The sequence below is a fragment of the Lichenostomus cassidix genome, chromosome 1Aa (genome assembly GCF_008360975.1).
Source record: "Lichenostomus cassidix isolate B80296 chromosome 1Aa, HeHo_3.0, whole genome shotgun sequence".
In the NCBI taxonomy this organism is placed as follows: Eukaryota; Metazoa; Chordata; class Aves; order Passeriformes; family Meliphagidae; genus Lichenostomus; species Lichenostomus cassidix.
Window position 1 is genome coordinate 34,336,858 of NC_139480.1, and position 25,258 is coordinate 34,362,115.

Sequence of the window (25,258 nt, forward strand, 5' to 3'; positions counted from 1 at the left end):
CCTGCCTGGCCAGTGAGAGCCCTCAGGGAAATGTTATCCTCTTTTGGTGGCCCCAGGACCTCTGCAACAGCAAAGCTGTGGGTGCTGAGGCCATGTTTTTGCTGGAGACCTAAGGCTGTGAGGTCTGCAAAAAGTTTTGTTTGCCCTCTTGGATTATGGTGCCTTCGCACCTGCTGTGCTGCTGATGACTCCAGATCTCTGGGAGCTGGGACTATCTCTCACCCCAAGGAAAGCTGCTCGTTGTAGCGAGGTTCTGCATGATGCAAATGACAGTAAGCACCCCGCTGGGGTATAAAGAGGACACCAGGCACCTGCAGGAGCCAGAGCCCAAGGAGACACAGCCTTGCCATGGGGAGAGCCAACAGCAGGTCAGTTCCCAGGGGTGGCCATGGGAGGCTCAGTGACCAACCCAGCCCAGCTGTGCCACATCTGCCTCCTGCCCTGCCCACGACCCGTGCAGCCACCGCTGAGATCCCCCAGCCCCACAGAGCACTGACCCTGAGAACGGGAGAAGGGCTTCTTGCTTTTGCAACGTCTCCACATATTAACTGAAATACTGCTTTTCTTCCCTTTTTCTGCTGTTTTGGGTTTGTTTTTTAACAGGTTGAGAGTGGTATCTTACCAGAGCGATGTGCAAAGCCTTGGCTAGTAACATCTGAAATTTTCACTTGTGGTATTTGCTGACATAGCGGCATTGCCATGTCCTGCCTGACAGAAGACTACTGACACCAGCAGCTATTTCTAGAGCATAATAAAGCAACTGATAGGGAAGACAGGCACTGGCAGAAAACTGAAATTACGGTACAGGAGATGATTTATCAGACAAAACTGCTAGCTTGTAGGTATGAAGCCCAGGTACAAATCAAGTCCATATAAACAATCAAAGTTAAAAACTAGATTCTGGGGATATTTTAACAGGAACTGACCACTGTGTTCTTGTTGAACTAGAAGAGGCTCTGTTTAGTTTCCTTGCTGTACCATGTAAAAACATTGGTATCTATCCTTGTCTGCAGTGTTGGCCTTGTTTCTCTCCTGTGGAGGTATTAACTGTACATTATTTCACCATTATCACTTCTCATTTGTGTCTACATTGGTTTCAGGACAGAGCAGAGCTCAGAGATAAACTTTTATATCACAAAGAAAAAATCTCACAACTCCTTCAGCCTTCAACACACATCCCCTCAGCAAACAGTTCAAGGTACAAGTCAATAAATCATTCTTTCTTTTAAATAAACTTGTCTTAAACACTTCTGCTGACCAATAAAGAGTAACTGAGACAGAGCATTGGCAGTAAGCCCACTACTGCCAAGCACGCTGACCCCACAAGAATGGTTATGCTAATGGTTTTTAAGAACTGTGGAGAGCAGGAGGAGAAGAAATATATTTGTTAAAAAGCATGGTTCAGATTCTCGAGGGGCAGGCAGCGATGGAGCTGCAGTGTGGTGCTAATTGGTACAACTGTCTGGCAAAATGTCTCTAAAGTAACAGGCCCTCAAGTTCAAGACCCACTGTGGTTTCAAATATCCATTGCATAACCCAGACAAGTATCTTGCTTATTAAAGGAGAGCACAGAATGAGGGAGAAGGGAACAACAGCATCTTTCCACATGGACACTAATCTGGCCAGCAGGCAACAGCAGAGCTCCCCTTCCCCAACAGGCTGAGGTTTCTGATGAATTTAATGTTCTCTGAAGACTGTCTCAATTGAAATCAAACTCACTTATGACCTTTCCTCTGAGCAGCAGGACAACAAAATCCACAATGCAAAGGCAGTCAAACAGAAGACAAGAACGTGATTTTTTTAAATGAATGTTTTATTCATGAACTATTTATAAAAATGTGTAAAATACACTCAAATATATTTGATTTGTTGACTGTAGCTAAAAATATAAAAATATGCTTAAATGCATAAATTAAACTGACAATAGTAGCACAGTTCTGTGTTCACCCTGTGTTTGATAGGAACACAATTATAAGTAACTATATTGCATATGAGCACGGAATATGTACTGAAGATATTTTTCAGACTCTTTACTCCAGGCACTGGCAAAGAATTTATGACTAGCCCCATTTCAAAATGGTGGGGTTTTCACTACAACATACTGCCCTGCTGTACAGCAATGTATGTTTAGCTTCTTGATGTAACTTACAGTATTTCTTTAGCTTTCAAATAAACAAAGAAACTACTAAACTATCATGGATATTATTCTACCAGCATCATTGACACTGTATGTGCCCCAATTCCAGAGTTTTTTCTCAGTTAGCTACTCCCTGGTCTCCAATATTTCCTGCTAGCCTTAAAAAATGAATCCCAGTTGGAACCAGCTGTTGATCCATGGGGTCACTGATAACAGAGCAGTTTGCTTTGGCCATAGTGGTGCTACCAACAGGTCAGGAGCTTGACCTTGTCAGCCTCAGGGGGGCAGTTGAGGGCATGGGCTCTGCAGTGAGTTGCCCAAACTCTGGGGTGAGCACTCATTTCCATTCAAAGGTACAGCATTCTGGGATTATAGGTCCCAGAGCCCACAGCTCCAGAGCCCAGACATCTGTGACAGGACCATGAGGTGGTCATTCTGTAATTGCATTTCATTCACACAAATTGTATGTCTGAAGTACTGAAAGAAATCTGAATCAATGTTAAGCACCTGCCAAGGCACACCCTGGACATGGAGCTGTGGCTGTGGTAGGCTGTATCTCTGAGTGCCAGATGCATTCCTCTGATCTATGGCCGTAGAAAGAGATGCTGATTGAGTTATTAGATAGTTACTGTTGTCATCCCTCTAGCCCATACAGTAAATCCCAGGCTGAGGAGCATGGCTTAAGTGCTCCTGTACTCCTATCTGTCTAGTATTTAACTTTCTGCTTTCAAAGTGTAAATAACCATATACAATACATAATATAAACTTAAAGCTCACACATTTTCTTTTCTCTGTTCTACAATTGAAAAGAAATTCATAGTATATTATGGCACAAAATAATATTTCTGGCAATTTCAGGCATTATTTATTGCTAAATAACTATAGCAGCAGAGAAAAATGTATAAAGTTGCACTTTTTGACATCTTCACAGTATGCCTATTTCTCTCACCCACTTTTGTGCTCCATTAGTAACAAAAATATCATTTAACAACTCTAGCTATTTAAAATCTTTTTTCCCCTACAATCGCTAGTGGATCTTGTAATTTTATTGCACAGATTAAAAAAATATTTATTACAATTTTTTCATTATTAAATAACTTTCAATACAAAAATTTGAATTAACCTAAAAGCCCAACCCTGCAAGTGCTTCAGAAGTGGACTGGTATTTTCTTCAGGCAGGCATTCCAGTTGACTTTCATGAAAGTACTCAGGTAGCTTTGTGGACAATGCAGAGATTCAATGGATGGGCTCCAAGTGTGCAAATCTTAGCTTATGGATCAGCAACAACACTAGCCTTGCTTTCTAACATTATTATTGGGAAACATCAAGAAGGGAATTCTGGACATCATCATGGACATTCAAAAGATGTCTTTTTCTTTAAGAGCTGCCTTTGTTCAGCACACAAGCTCCTTCAAATCCATTCTTGTTACATTAACAATTTCCCATCAGTCCTGCTATTCAGCTTAGAGGCACAGTAAATACAATTACTTATACTGAGAAGTAGATGTTGTATATTAAAAAAATGCTACATAGATACTTTTAAACTTTTTTCAGTAGATTTACACTGGTTTCTTATGAGCAGAATTGGCTAGAGAGCAGAACCAGAGCAATAATGTGTGTATACAGTCTCATGTGTGACCTAATTGGGCAGAGATGTAAAGCTCCTCAAGAGCACTGTGCCAGAGTGTTTAAGGTCATCTGTCATGTTACAAAGTGATGAGGAGGAAGAGGCTTACGAACTGTGTCCATTATTAGCTGAGAGAAAAGATGAAACCAGCTGTCTGCTACATCATCATTTTGGGTACACATTTGTGAACTCTGTAGGTGCAGATAAGGGAGCTGAGAACGATAAAATAAAGAGCAGAATGACGTGTGTCTTTCTGAAAATGGTGAATAACACGCATACACAGCATACAATCAGACTATTGCCCTCAAATCATAGAGTATTGAGTGAGCTCCATTTCCCTCAGCATTAAAAAATGACAATGTGATACACAGTGCGAGGTAATTTATAGGGTACACTTGGTATGTCTTAACAGTGTAATTGTACTGCTGGTAACTAACATGGTGATCTTCATTCCTCGGCTACCCCTGCACAAAAGAAAGGACCAAATGCAGTGCATGTAACACAACAGCAGTTTTTTCGATGCCTTAAGTCCAGCAGTTATCAGCAGGATCAGCAATTGATCTAAAGTTGCCATGCTTGTTTGTCCTTGCTTGCTAACCTAGTCACCTAGCAAAGGAAATAGAGAAAAGAAGGTGTCTGCAGAAAATGTGCACACTTCTTTGTGGGTTTGCTTAGACTTTCCTCTGTGAAAATATCTTCCACTCTAATGCTAGCTCCCTTCTTCTTCAGTTTCCATTAAGGATGGTGAATTTTGAAGTTTGTGTGGTGCCAAAGAGGATCTGAAGGAGGGATGAGCAGTATTTTAAAAAGATTAATCAACTTTACATGTTTTGAGCAGCTGTGACAGCAGATTTGAAGGCTGGCTTCTGAGGCATGTGAGGATATTTGGTCAAGAAAGGATGAGATTCCAGATGGAGTAGAAGAGTGACTATCAGGCTTTTACCTTCTCTCTAGGAAAACTAGAGTGACATGGATGTGCACAGTCGTGCTGGGCCACAGGAGCTCCTCAATCAGGCACTTAGCTACTTAGTGATTCTCACAAGGCCTTAAAAAATATTTGTCTCCAAAACAGAAGTGGAATTTAGGCACTTGCCTTCAGAAACAAGCGAAGATTTCTCTAGGAAAACTATGGGTAGATATATGTAAGAACTATGAAGCCCATTCTTCTTTTCATGATGGAGAGGAACTGTGTACTGCCTCTTCTCTACAAAGACAAGTAATAGCTGAACAGAGTGTTTAGACCCTTGAATGAGATGTCTCTTTGCATAGGAGAGAGACTGGGCATAATCCACTTGGCTGGGCAGGACACCTGGTAAGTGGTTTTTGACTGTACTTCCTGCTAATCACCACATGTTTCCAGTAATGAGTCCCTGCCTGGGGCATGGGGGTTGGAACTTTGGATCTTTAATGTCTCTTCAAATCCAAAACATTTGATGATTCTGTGATCAGCGCAGCCCTGCCAGCCTACATTCTCTGCTGAGCCTTTTTCCATTCCAACTGCCCTTGTGGGGGTGACATCAGGTAACATTCCAATGAAGAATTCTTTCTATGCAGACATGCTGGGGCCAAACCATCCCTTTGTGAAAGCAAGTGGCATTTCAAAGATAACAACACTTGGAGCAAGGCAGCTATGCTGCAAGCAGCTTAAGGCCAATTGTGTAATATACCTTTATATACATTTGTTTCAATACATTTGCTATCTCTCCACGTTTTTGGCTGTCATGGTACAGCATTGCTTCTAATGAGCTATGGAAATTGCCAGACTTCACATCCTCACAGGTCTGTTAACACAAATGTCTGAGGTGTTCCTTTGAATATATTTCTTAATTAAAATTACACACCCGTGAAAGTGCACAGACACAGGTTGTGGTCTGATTCTGCTCTCTTAAACCAGTGTAAAGAAGTCAGAATGTGACCTGTCTCCCCTCAAGGTATGTGGTGGGAGAAAGGTCTGCTAGACTTCACTGCAGCGCACATTGTTTGATATTTTTCTACTATATCACGCTAGACTGAAACAGCTGCTTCTAGTGAGGTGAACCCTGTTTTGCTCAGTTGTTAATGAGTTCTGTAGAAGGTATACCACTGTGTTATGGGTTATACACATTTTTGTCAGATGAAAAGCAGTGAGTTTGAAGTGTAGAGTAGCATTGTAATTCCTATGCAGGACTACTGTTTTCTTGCTTAATAATAGCTTATTTCATCTCACAAACACTGAAATATATTTTAAAAATGAGGTTCTCCTTATAGGATTTTTCCTGTGTCATGCCAATAGCGCCCCAAACACAGCAGTCCTGTTAGCCATACAATTTTAAATAGGTTATGTAGAACAGTTTATAAAAACTGATAAGAAAAAAATAGTATTATCTGAAGCATATTAATATAAACAATATAGAAAAAATACATATTTACATAATGCCAAAATACAATTATGTACATTAATATCTATTACATTTAAATTATATATCTTTTAAAAAATCACCAGACCAATAAATTATACACAGTCTCAACTGAAAGGTCTGGCACCTTTCTGGTGCATGAAATACATACATAAAAAAACTAAAACAAAACCCCCAGTTAACAAATGTGTTCGCAAAAGCAGGTATCTCTAACATTCTTAGTGCCTTGAATAAACAGCATCTGAAAGCAAGGAAAACAGAGATTAGAAAAAGTAAAACAACACAGATTCAGCAGTGCTCTGCGAGGTGGCTGTGTGGCAGCAGCACTGGCTGGTGACTGATGTGACAGCTAAAGATCAGATCCCAACTCTGCTTGGACTCTCAGCTTGTGAAACCTGGCTATTTCAGTTCTTTGCCTCCTCCAAGCCTGTTCTATCTTGTTGATGACAACTCTCATTTCTACAGGCTAGATCAAGAAAATTATTTTGATCTCTTATCATATCATCCTAATTACTAATGTCCAAATATGTGGACCTACTGAGATTCTTCTGTCTCGACTCTAAAAACCCCTACATCCCTTAAGAATCAGCTCTACCATGTCACACAGGTCACCTTTGCTTCTCCACATTGGTCCTCTGGCCATAGAAACAGGAGGTGAAGGGCAGTGCTAGTGCCACGTTTGCTACTCCTGCAACTCTTACCAGCAAGGGAGTGGATACAGGCTAGGAAAAGGAGCCTACAAGGATGGGGAGTCTGGGGAGAAAGAAAGAGCACAGCCTAGGACACCTGTGCTTTCTAGTCAAGGCAGATGGGAAGTCTCCCAAGGCTGCCTATATAGCCAAGAGCAGATTAGGGTGATGCAGACAGAAACTGAATGCTGTGAATAACAGAAGAGTTCAGTGAGTGCTGTCAGCGGCCTCAACTGCTTTAAGGTGGATGGGGTAAAGACTTGTGAGGTAAAACCAATACCATGATAGGGAAGGAGTTCAGTTCCCCTGAAAGCATAGGAACCATGAAGTATGAAACGAGGAGAGCACGAAGGTAAGGTAGGAGCAGGAAGTGATACTATAATGACTACTAATGGAGTAAATAAAGACACAATTGCAAGAATGAAAAGAGCAGAGGGAACAAATGAAGGTCCAGGAAGTAAAGAAATATCAATGGTTAAGGATAGCACAATTCCCCCTCAATTACAATGTCAGTGAGCTACTACATTTGAGACATTTTACAAATTGATAAACTTGCAGTTACCTCTGTGATACTCTGGATTCACATTTTCATATATTGGAAATAAGGGATTTTCTTGTTCACTGCGAAGTTTTCTGGCTCGTAACACATCTCTCACACACTGATGTAGATACACATATTGACACTGCAAAAGATTGGTTTTAAGACATTCAGAGAAATTTTGTAATTTAATTTTCTATTTTGCAAAAAATCAGTACAAGCTAACTCTATCACACAAAATCAAGGGTGGTAAGAATTAAAATATACTTCTAAAATTAATCTCCTTTTCACACTACTAATATAGTATACTGTTGTGATCACCTGTCTTTAGAAATAATACCAGTAAAACATAAATGAACACAGTATGTTTTGACAGATCATGCCATTGGTGAAAGCTCTAGCAACTGTAAAGTGCAATTTCACATGGTGCTGTGTTAGATGGCTACTACTTCTGAATGCTTTGGTATAAAGCATATGTAGGAGAATTAATATGTACAGAGAAGCACACAGAAAAGACAAATGATTTCCCAATTTTTTTTTGTTCTATAAAGAAGTATTTTCCACAGAATTTTATAACATATAAATATTTTAGAAAACCTTGAGAAACCTAAATCTCTGAAAAAATCGGTATATTTTTTAATCCAGTATAAATTCTAAGATTGTTTCTGACTATGCAGCAAATGACAGTCTTTTCTAAAGAGTGCCTTTGACAGAATGCAGCTAAGAAGACATTCACAACCAAAGTAAGGAGGGTCAGTGTATTATTAACTATTGACCAAACATTCTTGACAGAACAGATTATCAAACTTTCATGCTTTTCTACTCTTTGCAGTTTATGACATGGGTCATAACAATATTTTGATTAGTGTAACATCGTAGCCAAAAATTAGGCCAAGCATGTTTATATGTCAAGGTGCACCATTTTAGCATTACTTCATCTCAAAAACATAATTTCTCCCATATGTATTTTCACCCCTCACATCTTTTTTTCTTATTTTCCACAAGAAACATGGCCGTTGCTCTGTGCCTTTTTCTCAGGGCTCTGGCTCTGGGAAAGTGAGGATATCTGCCTCTGCACACACAGCTGCTGTCTCTGTGGAGCAGAACTCTGCACCCCACCCACCAATGCGACGGAAAGTTGGCCAAGCATGGAGACTTTCTTTGGCAGAGACCATTTGTGCCTGAAATGGTTACAGCTGCTGTGCTGAGCACGCTGCCTTTTGAGCTGATGAACAGAATTTTCTGTTACTCCCTCGCATGTCTCCACCTGCAGTCTCTTGTCTTAAACAGTGCTGAACCAAGTCTGAAGCAGGGGCATTGCTTTGTAGCCCCAGTTTCCCTTGACTGAATATTATCAAGTATGATGGTACTGTGGCCTTTGCATTTTGTGTGCCTTGGTTGCCTTTTGACTTTGGCATGAGCTTCACATGATGTCTAAGGTAGGCTTTGTATGACACAATTTTACCTGTCTGTAAGTCAAATTTAGGCTCTTGAGGTAGTTGCCTCTTTTTTCCAGGTAGGGAATAAGAGCCACCCTCCTGAGATGCCTGTCTGCCTTTGCAGACTATGGATGATGGGAATGTAGGAGGAGGATCTGTCCCTGAAGATGCCCAGATCAGGTGGGGAATCTGTCTCCCCTCCAACAGAAAGTCCTTATGATTAAGATATTTCCAGGAATGCCTTTGCTTTGTGTTCTCAGCTGGGCCTCTCTTTATAACCACATGAGACTTTTATATCTATCAGAAAACACTGTCACTGACATAATTGCTTGCAAATTGCAGCAAATAGCTCCTTTACTATCAAGCTACAGGTAGGCCCATCAAACTTGTTCTCATGTTTCTATTAAAAATTCACAGGGAAAATGCAAAGACTGCCTCCACAACTCACCTTTATTAAATCAGCTCTTAAGTGTTTAGCTTCTATCAGTATAACATGATTTTCTTGCAGTTTTAAAAGCACATAAAGAAATACAAAACATTTACTTTTTCTGCACTGTGAGAATAAATGTACTTGCTTTTGCATAGTATGTTAGGAGAATGCCAATCAACTTTCCAAAATCATTTTAATGAAAATGACAGAACAGCTCAATAAAACAAACTGCAAAGACAAAAGGTCACAATGGCTAGAGTTTTAAAATTGCATACACCTAATTTTCTCTGTCCTTCATTCCTCTTTCCTATTACGTCAACCTATTTGTCTGGTTTAGACTTGTCTTCCAAACTGATGCCTGAAGGACCTATCTCCACTTAAAGCTCATTTACTGGACTCTGCAGAAAAGCAACAGTGTGCTGTTAAGCGTTTGCAGCATAATGCTGCTGGGGTGATTGTGGGCCAAGGCAAAAAAAGGAGAAATCTACAGGAAGAACAACTGCCATTTGTTATGGTTTGGACCCTCTGTAAGAGAGCCAAAGAAAAAAAACCTGAACTAAAAATTTTCACAGAGCTAAAATACATCTAACTACTATTTCACAGTGGAGTAAGTGCAAAGTGCTTTGAGAGCCTTTAAGATGAGAGACTGATTATTATATAGTGTAGCTGTTGCTGCTGCACAGCAGGCTAGCCAAACCTTACCTCTGTCTGAACCATGTGAACACGGTGAAGCCTTAGATCATGTACTGCTGCATAAATGTCGACAGTATCCTTCGAATCCAGCTGTTGCAGAATTCGGTCCAGTGCAATGAATGTGCCAGTCCTGCCTACACCAGCACTGGGAAAGAAAACATCCCAAAAGATTTAAATGCAGGTGAATCAAAGCATTCACTATCTTCATGTGATACTTTTGTAAAGCTCTGATCTCCAGGGTGAGAAACAAATTTTTCAAATGGCACCTTTGGGACTTTATAACACTTCATAATGGAATTTAATTAGGAATAAGGAAAGGATAGCAATGGTAGAGGTATCTCTGCCTTCTGCTTTGGAATAACTCAGTCATTGAGAAACACTGGAAGACTGCACCTGACTCTTAACTTTGAAACCTCTCCTCTCCAGGGATGCAGCTGTGGGACACAGTAGAATCTGACATGCTGCAGCACATGCTGTACAGGCAGACACAGGCAGGGTCATGTAAGACACCAGCCTCAGCCCACACAATGGTGGAGGGGTCAGATAATACAATCAGGTAGTACCAGTGAATATATGGCTTTATCAGAAGATACAGCACCAACTGCACTCTTTCTCTCTCTTTCTCTCTGTAGCCCTATACTCTGCTGCAACTGGCTAGTGGATTATAGATCCAGAAAAGCATGAAAAGGCAGCATGAAAAGGGACTCTCAGTCAGAATAGAGGAAAGGATGGATCTGTCAGGTAGTCTCAACATCCATACATAGTCAGACTCACCCTGGGTATCTCTTATCTTTTTCGAACACCCCTCTGGGACTCAAATGTTGGACCACACAGCAGTACATGGGCAATTAAAGAATGCAAAAGCTTATGAGCAGTGGCAGGTGCTGACACTTTAGTGCTCTCCAGTGGTCCCACAGAGACACAGTGGTTCCTTAAGAATAATTTTCAAGGCATCTCCAGGGTGAGTTTGTGGGTGAATGCATGTGCCTTGGAAATGCTGCTCTGATATATCTGTAGACTTAAGTCCATCAGCTATCTCTCAGATTCTGAAGCTGCCCATAGTCCAACAGTGAGAAACATTTGGGATCTTTCCAAGGGTTGGCACAAGGACTCTGTGCCACCGACCTTTTGCTGCTGCACTTACCTGCAGTGTACAATACTTGGTCCAGTGTCTGGAGTCCTGTTGATGTAATCTCTTACAGTTCTGACAAACTGAATCAGGGACTGGGTGGTCTCTGGCACACCATGATCTGGCCACACAGTGTAGTGGAAGTGACGAATGAGCCTTGTTGAGTCAAGCTGCTCTTCCTGTTGGATTCAAAAGTATGGGTCATCAGGACCAGAGAGGAAGTGACACATACAACATGTACCTTCAGGGAAAATGCTGTAGCTTTCACCAGAGAGGAGCCAGGCATGATGCAACTGGGCTACAGCAGAAGAGACCTTCCTAATTTAGCCTTGCAAGTGTTTAAACCAATTAATTAGGAAAAAAAGAAAGAATGCAAACATACACTGCAGATTTTAAATTCTCGTATTGTCCATTCTGGGAGAACTGATTCAGACAGCATCTCAACAATCAGGTCTCCATAGTACAAGGAATCCTGGTCATGGGGCCAATATTGATCACACTTCACCTGCAGGGACACAAAAGGAAAGACAGATTTTGTGTTAGAAACAGCTATAAACAATGCCTCCATCCAGCACTGGCAGAAGTAGACTTCAGACCTCTTGTGCCTGAGGATGAAGGAAGAAAGGCGCAGCTGAATTCAGAGATGCCACTCCAGGCCATGTCAACAAACAGGGTCTGGCATGGGAATGGGTTAGCAGAGGGGTGGGAAGTGGAAGTTCTCATAATTTGTTTGTGATGGGTAGAATGGGAAGCACTTCACTGATGTCCTCTTCTAGAGCACATTTTCTGTGCCTCTTCTCCAATCTCTGCTTGGATGAGAGCTAAGCCTCTAGTGCCCTTCCTCACCTCTTGCTGACACATGGCAGTAGGGTCCCACTTGGAACCAGTGAGGTGCAGAAAGAAACACATCCTATTTTGCATTGGCTGTCACCCTTTCCTCAGGAGAAAATGGTAAACTGAAAGAAACTGACACCATTTGTGCCACTAGAGGATCACTACTTCAAGTTTGTTTAATCTTCTTACAGATTGTGCTTATAAAAGGCACAGGACGTGGTTGTACCTGGGGAGCTATGCTACACCTGCACTCAGTAAGGGTATTAAGTGCATGAATGGTGTCTTTGCTAACTACATTAGGGCTTATATATCAGAGATAATTATTTGATGTATTTGCTGATCAACATTTGCTCTCCAGAGGCTATATTTAAAGTAGAAGTTGATCAGAATTGATGTGATAAACAGAGGTTATATTTAAAGCAGAAGTTGGTCAGAGTGACAGTGACAAACAGGCACTTTTTGTTGGTGGTTGTTCTGCTGCATGCTTAAGAGAATTGTATTAGTACTAGTGAACAGAGTCCTGGATTAAAGACCAGAAGCACTGAGCTCTGTTCCTAATTCTAGCCCTGACACACTGCATGATCTTGGGACAGTCTGTGTATCCTCACTTCACAGCCTTAATCTGTTTCTAGTCTTTATGTTACGCCTTTTCTCTCACGCTGTGTATCTCCCTGGCCTGGCCCTTTTTGGCATTAGCGTGATGCAAATAAGAAGCAAAAACTTTTAATAGATGTTAAAACAGACATTAATAAAGTAGAGTCACTGCTTACCCGGCCCTTCTCAACACATTGGGTTACCATGACAATATTGTGAACATTTTGTTCCCATGCCATCTTCCAGAACTCATCTTTAGTTCCAGGCAAAGGGCCCTGAGTTGCTATGTATTCCCTGCGGAAATTATTGCCCTGCAAATAAAGAGAACTCCGTCAGTTTCCAAAACGGTAGGAAAAAAAAAATCTTCAAACAACTAAACAAGCCTTGGGGTTGCAGCCAGGGCTCTGCAGCAAAATTACCCTTGCTGGGACAATAGTTTTGAAAGCTAAATTGTTGCCTTGGACCTGGAAGCAAATGACTGATTGGAATAGAGAGAAGGAAGAGACTGTGGCATTATATCTAAATACCGTTCCTTTTGTGACAGTCAAAGCCTTCCACTGTTCTTTAGTTTCAGCACAGTCTCAAGCAATTTTAAAACTGCTAGTGGTTTTTGTTTTATTTACTGTTTTTAATAAATTAGCTGAGTTCTGGCTTGAAATCTGAATTGCTAAAGCCACTGCTATTATCAATCATAACTCTTTGGCAAAGGGCATTATTTTAATTTCAGCCAGTTTTATCACCCTGCAAGGTGCCGGTGCTGTCAGGATGAGCTACAGCTCCACAATGAGGATGCCACCTGCAGTTATAGCTACAGTTGTTGTGGACACTGTATGAAATCAGCGACCTTTAAAAATATGTCCTTGGCCAATTACACTTGCTATCTTACATAACTATAGCAATGCAAGGAAGTGTCCTTAAGTGCTGGGTAAATCAGTCACAGTTAACTTAATGGCAGTCAGACACGGTCTTTCAGCACACTCACAAAATGAGTTCTCAGATTTTTTAGCTCAAGTGAATCAAAGAAGGGGGAAGGGAACATTAACCATCCAGCTTTATATTCAGTTTTAGATGAAGGAAAAATTATGACTGGAAAGAGGACTGTAAAACACCACCCTTGAGTCACTTACCGGTATGTAGCTGGCATTAATGTAGTCTGAGCAAGGGTCATCATCCACATTGGAAAGCTTCACTCTCGATGCATCATCTAGCAAGAAATTGATTACGAGAGGCTTAGGGCTAGGTCTTGATTTTCTGTCCCTCTCACACTTACAGAAATGCATTTGTGAAAGGACTGCCAACACCATTACAAGATTTTATATGAAGAGCTAATTTATAAGGAATAACTGCTGGTTTTACTGCCTCTTTCATCCATGAGTGCTGTGGAGTGTTCCAGAGACTAGGAGATAGATGGGTATGAAGGAAGTAGTAAATATACCAAATTTCCTCTGCTGAGCCATAGGATTTGTTATGGCAACAAAAGGGCCAAAATAGCATCCACCTTTGATCCTAACAGCAGTGTGCTGTACTGGAAAGCAGCACCCAGTGCTGTCCTTGAAAGAACAGTTGCACTCAGTGATATTCTCAGCTAATGATGAGCAGGCCAAACATCACTACAGGTAAAGGGCCCTCTGTACAGCAGAGTACCTGAGCTGCCAGGACACTGATTTGTGAGATAATGCCATGTTAGATCTCAGCCAGGTGTCATTGTTGGCATGGGCAGGCAGGACACAGGAGAGGCTGTGCAGCAAGCACACGCCACATCCATTAGTGGGGATATGGAGCAGTGAGTTATGTCGTGCTCCTCCTCAGTGTTTTATCTCCAAAATGACAGGTGGGAGATTAAAGGAGGAACCTCTCCATGACAGACAGGTCTTGCCTGAGAAGAACAGGGTTAACTTCACACATGTGTCTTACCATGCAGAATCACATTAGCTCCACATTGTACAGTAGGTTTGCTGTGTACTCTGAAGAACAAAGATCTGGCAAGGCTGTTAAAGAGTGCTGAATGGATGATACTCCATATGTAAACAACCCTACTGTTATTTCTGCTATCCTTGTTACCAGCAGGGACTGAATGCCCCTAATAGTTGGAGCTTTTTCTCCCTGGACTGAATGCTAGCCATTACACCTCTAGTGTGAAATCAAATTACTGGTCTGTGTGAAGCCATTCAGGGCCATGCATCATCTGCCTCCAAGCACAAGAACCTGAGCTGGCAGAGATATTTCATCTCAGACAGGAAGGAGGGAAGGGATTGGCTGCACTCTCTTTTCCACTAGGCTTGCTGAAAAAAGTGAAAAATAGCTGGTGTGATGCAATATTACAAAATCAAAGCTAAAACTCACAGGGCAATATATTATTGTATCGATTTTTCCCTCTGTTCTCTGGCAGAAGTGCTATGTCACATGTCTGGTTTCGACCCACATCTTTCAAGTCCTGCAAAAAAGGAATAGGAATAAAATGTGAGGTGAAAATAATTACAAGACAAGACAACACAAAGGGAAATTTCTCATCAGCTCTTAAAGGCCATGGACAGAGAACAGAGTTTGTTTTTCTTTTAAACAAACTGAAATTACATAGCTAATCGTACTGTTTTGAAGCAAGCACATGGCTGGCAGGTAGTTTCCATACTTTATCACACAGATGTGCCATGCAAACAAATGCTCCTGATCTCAGCCAAATAACTATCAGGCATAGGCTGCCAACCAGAAGATGCCAAATAAAGAGCTCATTTCTGCACATGGACAAGTGGAGATCAACTAAAATGTTCCACCTTATTTGGATTTATGTGAGTAAGACATACAAATGCAGAGCTTTCTAATATATTAACCTGTTGATTCAGCCAGCCCGCCCCTTCATAAAGCAAGTCCTTTGCCTAGGTTAGGATCCCACCTCATACTCCTTGGACAGAAGGTAGTTGGAGTCCGCTTGAAGTTTGGTGAAGTGTGCTTCAAAGTGACTGACTTTGATTGGACTAAAATATTCAACAGGAGGAAGAAAATTACAGGATGAATCATGTCATAATTTATCCAGTTGGTTACCAAGAAGTTTTTTAGGTATTAACTTTTTCTTTTACCTGGAAGTTTTCCGGTACCTGGGAATTATTTCAAAAGAAAAAGAAACATGTCATCAGTAAGTAATCAGATGGGGCTGTTCAACCATAATGGCATGTTAGAAAATCAGACTTTTGACATTACCCTTTTTGCCCCAAGTTCAGATGGACTGACAGTGGCCTGTCTCTGCGAATGCTCAGCCTTGCTGTAGGTCTCTCATGGCCATTGCTGGAACAAAAAGGAAGGCATTCTGTTATACCATTAGGTTCTGAAACTGGTAAGAGTTGGCAATGACGTAACTTACAATTGGAGAAAAGAAATTTAAGAAAGTATGTTTTGATTTTTGTTTCTGATCCTGTGGCATTGCTCTTAGCTGGGGCACAGAGTTTTCTTGTATTTTAGCTTGGCAATCGTGATGTGGAGTGTATGCCTGGCACAGGTAGTAAGACATTTTTCTTGTTCTGAAACACTCACAGCCCGATCCACCATTAAGGAGGGTGTCCTATGCTAAGATGGGTCCTAAATCCATTGATTCTCTACATGCAGAGAGGAACATGTAGGTAGATTTTCAGAGCTGTAAAAGCTCCTAGCACAACCACTCTGCAGACCAGACCTGTAGCAGATGCCCAGGCTCATGGCAGGAGTAAGTGGCAGAACCACAGCAGGCTTTGGGAAAGCCATGGAAGTGGTACTTATTCCACACAGCTAGTGTGGAATCTCCTCCATTTTGCTGCAATCTCCTCCTTCAAGACACCTCCCTTAGGGAACTTCCTCTTTATGTCTGACGGGAAAAAACCATACCAGTATTACTGCCATCCTGCTGGGTACACAACTTAAAACAAGAAATCACATTCTGTAATGAAGTTAATCCATTTTGGCTAAAAGCTATGATTAGTTAGAAAGCATTTTTTTTTTCAATTTGAAATTCTGACATACAAAAAGCAAATTCAAAAAAATATCGACTTTATTTTGTATCAGTAAAATAGCTGAATTTCAGACTTGGAGTTTTTCCCATGTAAGGGAAATGTTGAGGTTTTTTCCTAATTTCAGAAATGACAAAGAATTTCATATCTCTCTGTCATACAAAATGGTTTAAATGGATAAAGATTTTTCAAAGCTGAGATACAGTATTTAACTCTTTAAAAATATAAAAGTTCACTATTTAAGATTCATCTGTAATGTGAAATATACAACTGTAATTGACAAAACCATGAGAAGCAAAGTTTGAACTAATCTTTTAGACACTGAGGTAATGCCAAATCTCAGTATTTTTGAATTGAAATGATAAAGTCTGAATGAACAGTTTCAAAAGCTTCCCATCTACAATGCAGATGCAATTAATTTGAAACACTTCATTTTTTGACAAAAGACACTTTTCCCCAAAAGACAAAAGTCATTTTTTCAGAAATATTCAGACTCCTGTTGCAAACTAAAAGTCACAAGGATCCTCTATGACATAATTCTGACAGCATTTGAAGTAAGTATATATAGATTTCTTAATATGTAAGTCATTAGTTGTATACTTAGTGTGTACAGACGTTGGGGGACACAGATTTTATCTCCTGAATAGTTCAGTCCATGCATCCAATTTTTAGTTATGCTTTATCAATTGTATTGCTTAAATGAATATAATTTGACTTGACTTCAGTAACAGAGACTGATAAGGGAGTCAGCTTACCCAACTTTTTGTCTGCAGACAAATAAAGCAGTAACAGCCACCAACATCACAATCAGAAACAAGCCAGCACTCACACCTTCAATAACTCCAAAGAGAGGCTCTAGAAACAAAACAGTGTATTTATGTATCTTGAGGAAAAGATCAGAAGAATCAGAGAATCACTAATTTTCAGGGGAGCTGTTATTATCAGCTGAAGAAAATGGCTAAATACAAGGAAATGTAAGGGATTAAAACACTTAGATAAAACCTGGCCTCATTTTTTCAAAACATTAAACAAAATTTTTCACTCCCAATCACAGTAAAAGAAAGCACAACTCCATTATATGGAAGTGGTTCTCTTGCAGTTAGAAGCTTTCTTGGTGATAGCCTCACTAAGCATTTTTCCTTTTCTATACTTTCAGCAGCTCTGTCAAGGAGTCCTCTGAATTTTCTACTAAGGGTAGATAAGCCATGGCTCCAGCCTCATCTCAGAGCAGCCCTCAGGACATGCACAGCAAGCTTTATTCCACTCCTTAAAAATAATTCTAGATACCAGAGTATTCTTAGGCCCAATATATTATCACATGGCACAGTCACTGATAAAAGCCTGAAACTAACCTGCCTCTGTAGTGATCGGTAAAGAGAAGAAGGTGTCTGCAAAAAGTGGTTTAGGAAGCTCCTTTGGGTCTTCACTGAAAAGCTGGGTAAAAGCTCGTATGCTGATCCTAAAAAAAACCAGTAAAAAAATGGCTCATCTGATGTTCAGAACCAATAGCAGAAAAGTAAAAATTAATTTGCCCCTTTGAGACAACTAAAGCCTTTCCACTGACCACAGATAATTCTTAATACAGAAATGTGAGTTAATCATTATTCTACTTAATTAATAATAATGATCCCTGAGTTAAATACTGGGGACCCCAGTAAAGATGGAGGGCTCTGACGTAGCCTGGCAGAGGTAACAGATGGGGCTCTGGCTGCTGGCCCACACAGCCTGACCATGTCTGAAGGTAGGACTAGCACAAACTGCAGAGGAAAGAGGACTCAGAAATGCTTCTCAGTGGGGACACATTTTCCCCTCACTTGGCTGAGCACGACTGTGCTAATGGATAAATGGTATATCTTCTTGGTTTTCCTGGTAATGGGGGTATTTTCCAGCTGGAAATTTTGGTAAATGTGCCCTAATGAGGGCAGACTACAGTAGGGTAGCACTGCTTTAATGATGATGAAGAGCTGAGAGGCACAAAGGGCACTCCTTGGTATGTGCCTTCTGTCCATGTGCCTTTTCAGTGAGCAGCTTGCAGATCTCTAGGGACAGTATTTGCCCACGGGGAGGGGTGTGACTGAGCCACAGTGGAGCTCACATTTGGTCTCACAGCCAGTGTAACTGCTGAGCCTGGTCTTGGCAGTCACCCTCTTCTACACCCTAAAGCTAACCTGGACTGAGCTCAGGAGCCTGAAGATAGAATAACCACCAGGTTTTTCTAGCTTGTTCCAAAGGAACAAGTGGGGTAGTTCTGCCGGACTGAGTGAAGCATGCCTGCCTTCTTCTGCTAAGTACTCTTCTGACTTAGTCAATGGTCTTTGGTGTTTCCAAAGAAATGTTTAGCAGCAATAGGAGAGCTTCCCATCAAGTTGAGGTAAATAAATAAACCTATTCACTGCACAGAGTTTTTTTCATAATTAATCATATCATTTCCATGCTAGTGAAGGACTGCTTCCTACCTACGGAACAGGGGGACAGATAAAGCTTTTATAAATTTGCAGTGAAACACGAAGAAATGTTAGTAACAACCCAGTTACTAATCACAGAAGCTCAAGTGCATCAGGCACCCAGATGACACCAAGCCTAATAATGTGACAGAGCACAACTACCAATATAAGTCTAACCTATATGCAGTTCGAGGCTTTAGAGGTCCATCGCAGAATTTCTGGTGATCTGGATCACACTTTCCTCCCAGATTTTCCATTTCTCCTCCAAGCTTAATGTCAAAGCTTTTATAGTCACTGTCAGGGTTTTCAGCACAGCTACTGGCAAAATAATTTGTCTGGTAGATGCGTATAGAGTCGTTGTGTTTGTACTCCAGGTAGGAAGGTAATGGGTGCTGCTCATCTGGCTTTGGTCCTTCACTACCTACATCATGTGCAGAGAAAGACAGAAGGTTTAGATGCCACAGTGTGATGAAGTTTCTAGGCACAAGCTCTTGACAGACATATTCTTTCCCACTTTCCTACTTCTTGGAGGCTACCTTGTGAATACAAAGCTACAGTGGTTAGGGTATCTTGTTTCTACTACCAACCCGTCTATTATTTTTTAGGCAGATTTCCTCACAAGCCCTCAGTGCAACTTTTGCTGCAATAGGCAGGCACGGGTCGAATTCAATGATATGACATTTTTTCCTGAGCTGCTGGTGGGTGTTTTTGTGATCCAGATTCCTGGATCCTACTACCAGCTATTTCAAAATGCAAGTAAAAATCCCCACACACTGACAACTCTACTGTATATAGAGAAAAACTACAGTAGGAGATTACAGGGATCCCCTGACTGTAAATTCACAATACTAGATAAAAGACTCAGATAGGCAATGCCATGGCAATGAGCAGTCCCTTTCTCAAAGAGCTTTACAGTCTGCACAAACAGGACAAAGCACACAGTGGAAATATTACCTGTTTTTTTTCCGAATGTCTGATAGACAGAGAGATTAAGAAACTTCCCTAAGGGTTACAAAATATGTCCTGGCATGCCAGTAAATGAAGCCACTTCTAAAAATGAGGTATTAATTGTTGAGACATGTATCTGAATTGTCAGATACACATCTCAACAATATATAGAAAGCTGTAGAAAGGGATATTTACATGTATGCCAAAAGGACAAACTCTCTTCTGTTTTACAGTGCTGCATGCAAAGTCATTTTCTTCAGTCAGCAAACATCACCTGGCAGACCTCTGCCTTCTAAGCATGGCTTTCTGAAACTTGCCAGAAAGTTGCCTTCTAGTGTTCCCACCTAACATTTAAATTACCTTTTGAGATCTGTGACCAGTAAGGGAGCTTCTTTTGTGTTCACTGCCAATGGCAACCAACCTAAGTCTCCTACTATGGAAATTGTCTGAACATACATGACAGTGTAACCTGGAGTACAGAAACTAACTGCTGCTTCTGTCTGAGGTCTGTAGTTGCTACAGACTCTCTGAGGATAGGACTGAGTTCCTATATCCTCAGGCTAGAGAGGAAGTATAGATCCAAAACCTGTATGACACTCAGCTACTAGATGAGGAGAAACCCCTTTGCTGTGCAGTGATAGGGATGTACTTTCCCATGTAAATTTTATTGGCTATAGAGAGAATAGCATTAAATCATTACACTTACCATCAGACTCTCTCACAACCACAGTAAAGTACTTCACAGCTCCATTAGTATCACTAAACCAGCTGCAGTTAAAAGTAAAGTTGATGGAAGATTTGGTAATCAGCACCTCTTTTTTGTTCACTCGTACATCTGGAGGTGGCTGAGGAGGACCTGAGTAATTAAATAAATAGAAAATAAATACGAAATAGAGAGAAAGCATCACCTATGTACTTGCTGTGAGCTAGACCTAGTAACGAAAATGCAGTTTGTAATAAATCTCAGTTGCCTGGACCCAAGGCTCTGATTCTATTCTCTCTGCAATCAAGTGTGTTCACCTCCCACAGAGAAACTGCCAAAAGATTAAATAAGCCAGCAGTGGGTTTACCATAATAAGCATGACACTTCCTCAGTAGGAATTCCTGCAGAAGCCTACATGGAAGTGCACTGGAGTCGTGTTAAGTTTATGAAAACAGAAATTGTAGCTAAAAATGACACAGGTTTAAGCCAAGTGTTTGGTGGCCACTTCTCACACTCATTACAGAAATTACCTATTTTAAGCACCTGTATTTCTGTTTCCTGTGACAGAGGAACAGCCAGGGTCAGCCAGACACAGCATTCAGCTACAGAACACCATTTTCTAGACCTACTGCAGAATTTCCATATGAAATGTTCTTTGTATGATACAAAATTATACCTTGAACAGTGACACAGGAGAAGTAACTGGGAAACGAAGTATGCAGGTAAGAATGTGCAGCAGAAGTGGGGATTTCAAGGATCTACATTGCTGAATCTTTAAAAAATCTGTAGTACTGAAACTGTATTGCACGTATGGGAAACATATAAAAAATTTAAGCAGGCTAAATTTCAAAAGCTTTTAGAATGCCAAAAGAACGAAAATTTCACATATTTGTATGCTGTTTAGCTAAACCTCTTGTATCTACAAAGTCTGCCTGCCATTTTTTGTGTTCCCTTGAGGTAGGGCCTCCAGTGTTAACCAGTGTCTGGGAGAACAGCAGTGTTCAAAACAAGTAAGTGACAACAAACAAACATGAACATAAACCAAATAAAAATAAACATTAATCAGCAAACCTTCAAACAAGACTCAGCCTCACTTCTTGTGACATAAATAACAAGTTCTTACATCTGGATTTGTAGTATCCTTTGTGATAGAAGAAGGAGATTAAAAGTCAATTAAGGGGCAAAAGAGAAGTTGGGTTGGTGACTGAACTCCAGCTTAGCTCAACAGCTCCCAAAGAAAACATAATTTTTATGATCTAGCATTTCACACAAACATGGCTTTTAATAAGCCACTACAGAGGCATCCCTGAATATGGGCCTCTTGGCCATCCTGTCATTTTTGAGAAGTTTAGCCCTGGAGCAGTTCAGACCTCTGCACTGTGCTGTGCCACTGAATCCTGAGGCAGTACAAAACCTGAGGCAGCCCTAGGGTCAGCAATGGCAGTGATGTGATGCCTGGCAGTGCAGAGGCACCAGCAGACGCGACTGCTACCCTCTGCTCAGCAGCCTACGGGTAGAGAAACTGAAGAAGCTGTTTCAAAGGGTATGCTATGGAAATCTGGATCCTCCCTCAGGTAAAAGTCCTACAGGTGATTTGGTCAGGTAGCACCTCAGAAGAGTCTATGGAAGCAAAAAGAGAATGTAGTACTACAATCCACTGTCCTTACTGATGCATATTTGTGCTGAGGATGGCTACCATCTGTGAGGGGAAACAGCCAGATACAGAAAGCCAAGCAGCAACCACGAAGAGAACTGAAGGTGTGTGATAAGGACAGGATATTTGTTTATTTTTCTCAGACTATATTTCATGAATGAACCAAATAATTGGGTCTGGTAATGTAATGAGAGGGAATATAGTAAAAATCCTGCAGTGTCTGTCACAACAGGGATCAAAGAACAGGTTCAGTCTACTGTGGCTGCCACTCCACACATTGGCAATTGTGGAGTTCAGAACTCCTTTACTGTCTAACCAACACAAGCAAATGCTTATTGCTGCTCAATGCCTCTCTTCAGGGCAACTCTGAATTCCACTTACGATCGATCATTGTGATGGTGCTGTCTTCAACTACTTCACTCGTCATGTCTGCAGAATGCACCTTGACGGACACCAGGTATCGCTTGTGGGGAACAAGGGTCATGATATTAAGCAGAGATTTGTCTTTTTCTATCCTTTTAGAAAACTCCACTTCACGAGTGTCCATTTTCTTGCACTCGACGCTGTATCCATCAAAGTCAGAATCAGGAGGAGTCCAGGAACACGCAATAGCAGTAGAGGTTTGGGGCCGACAGTGAAGACTTTGTACCTTGTCTGGTTCTAGAGAAATGTTGAGAAGTTGAAGCTTGGTGGGAAAAGGGACAGGTGTCCTACACTGTCTGCTCACACTACAGCTCCTAGATTCTGCATCAACCATCAGATCAGAGCAGGAAGCTGGGAGTCAGAATTCCCAGCTATCCTGCAAATGTGTGCTGCCTGAGTATTATGCAAGGCTGTCCAACTCATTTTAGCTACCTGAAATCAGATCCAGTCATATCCACCCCATGAGGTTTGTGAAGCTCCAGCAATTAATTGTGAAAACAAGTAAAAAACTTCTTCGTGATGAAGTCTTAACATGAACAGCAACACCACAAAACAATGGATTTCTAGAAAGCTGTTACAACTTATTTGGAAGCTCTATGTGGTCACCAGTATCAGTCAATACTGATACTGTCATCTCATTAGTGATCTGGTGTTTCCTGAGTAGCATGTGATGTATTACTAAAACATGCCACAGAAGTATGCTTCATCCATATCATATGGGAGCACCATTTATATTCTAAGACATGTAACAAAGAAAGGATTTCATTTTCAGATGGCAGGCATTTACATTTAAGTAGAAAAATGAAATTGTAATTATTATGCTGAATTAAGTCTAAAGAGTTATATAGCTTACTAAACATAGATGCCAATTTAGAGCTGAATCCCACCCCAAATGATCTGAGGATTTGCCATGACTCATTTATTTTTACAATTTCATGTCATTTTGTCAAACCAACATTTGAGGTTGGTAGAGACAGCTACAGATGAAACAGATTCACGGTCATGGACAGAAACACAGAGCAGTGAAACACTGATTCCAGTTTCAAATCTAGTATAGCACAGTTTCATTCATCCTTCTTCTCTTACCATTCAGAAACACTATGATTATTTCAATATATTACCCTCAGAGAAGTTTGGATATTCAGCCTTATTTTACCCCTGAAACTGATTGATTCAGGCTCTGCAACCTAACAGCTCGATTCTGGACATGAAGATTGTAAACATATGTCCATTTTCAGTCTTTAAACAGCTGGCCTTGCACTTACAAGGGCTTAGAATCTACCTGCATTCATCACTGTCATTCATGAATTTATTAATGGAAATTACAGATTGCATAAGGAATTGGTAATATTTTACAGTTTTGTGTCTTCTTCAGGTGAGTCTTAGGGTGAAATGGAAATTTCTACTTACTTGTTCTCACACTTGCAGACTGTGACTCACTGTAGGTCTTCCAGCTGTCACCACTGACGGTTCTGACACTGAACTCATAGAGTCTTCCTGGTCGCAAGCCATAGATGATGCGTACTTTAGATTTGCTGCTGCTGTAGGGATTGAACACTGTGAGGGGGTCCTTTGGAAGCCATTGCAACTCAAAATCATCATAGTCTGTCCAGTCTGGAGGCCCCAGCCAAGTGATTGATAAAGAAGTGTTTGCAACATCAGTAAACGACACAGTGTTAGGAGGGCTGGGTGCTATGCAGAAAGGAGGGCAAAAGAGAAGAGGAGACAAAAGAGATTCTTAACAAAGTTTTACACAAGACAAGTAAGATAAAACATACATTATTTTCTTCATGCATCATAAAGTAGTTAGTATTGTCTCATATACACAGCCAGCTACTGCACCTGTGCTGATAATGGTGATTCTCGTAGTCATAACATATCCCTGAACCTTTGAAAGAAAAACAGCGCTGACTGTTTTTCTTTCACATTCCATTCGTTTAGTGCACTTAAAGCTATCCTTCATCTTTACACCTTCAATGACTCTTATAATAAATCCTCCCTCAGAGTAAGTCTGTTGCATAATTGTAAACTAATGGATTCAAACAGATGGGACTAAAAAAAATCCCATACCTGTTCTTCCTTCAGCGTTAGCTGTGTTGGTCAGGTCACCACTGTGAGTCACCACAACCAAAGTGTACTTTCTGCCAGGAATGAGCCCCTGGAAATGCCACTCTTCCAGGTCTTTCCTTTGCTTGGTTTCTTTCTGTGTCCCATTTGGGTTATAAAGATTCAGCTCATAAAAGTCAACATCTCCTGCTGCTGCACCCCAAGTGAACCACAGACTGTCCGTCATGTTTCGGTTGGATGCCTTGAGACCAACAACTGGGGCTGGTACTGAAAAAAGAAGGAGTATTACTTTATGTAGAACATCCTTTGTATGAGAAGAAGCAAAAAGATCAAGCTGATCTTATACTTGTCCTGTAATGACAGTCATGTTCAAAACAGACAGCCACCACAGCTGGCTAAAAAGCAGGAAGCATATCTCAGTAGTTTCCTTTCTTATTTTGAACTGCCACTGTTACCAAAAGAGGTTGAATGTTTATAATGGACAGTTTTGCAAGTGTCAAGCACCTTTTTCCTAGTCAGTGTTTGCAAACACCCATTTC

General features: G+C 41.0%; 1 protein-coding gene across 3 annotated transcripts in view; it reads right to left on the reverse strand.

Moving 5' to 3' along the window:
- Positions 1–2,080: 2,080 nt before the first annotated feature.
- The window catches only part of PTPRB (protein tyrosine phosphatase receptor type B), a 63,245-nt gene continuing 40,067 nt past the window's right edge, over positions 2,081–25,258 (reverse strand). For 2 of the 3 annotated variants that reach the window (XM_085044887.1, XM_085044894.1), the window contains 18 exons: positions 24,723–24,986; positions 24,063–24,344; positions 22,611–22,889; positions 20,579–20,728; positions 19,102–19,345; positions 17,833–17,939; positions 17,236–17,335; positions 15,702–15,785; positions 15,581–15,598; positions 15,397–15,478; positions 14,850–14,940; positions 13,634–13,710; positions 12,683–12,817; positions 11,461–11,583; positions 11,094–11,257; positions 9,959–10,094; positions 7,412–7,532; positions 2,081–6,401 (listed from right to left, as the gene is read on the reverse strand). In XM_085044887.1, the coding sequence (XP_084901013.1) occupies positions 6,379–6,401; positions 7,412–7,532; positions 9,959–10,094; positions 11,094–11,257; positions 11,461–11,583; positions 12,683–12,817; positions 13,634–13,710; positions 14,850–14,940; positions 15,397–15,478; positions 15,581–15,598; positions 15,702–15,785; positions 17,236–17,335; positions 17,833–17,939; positions 19,102–19,345; positions 20,579–20,728; positions 22,611–22,889; positions 24,063–24,344; positions 24,723–24,986 (2,480 nt within the window). In that variant the 3' untranslated portion in view covers positions 2,081–6,378. The other variant, XM_085044879.1, reaches the window with a different exon arrangement.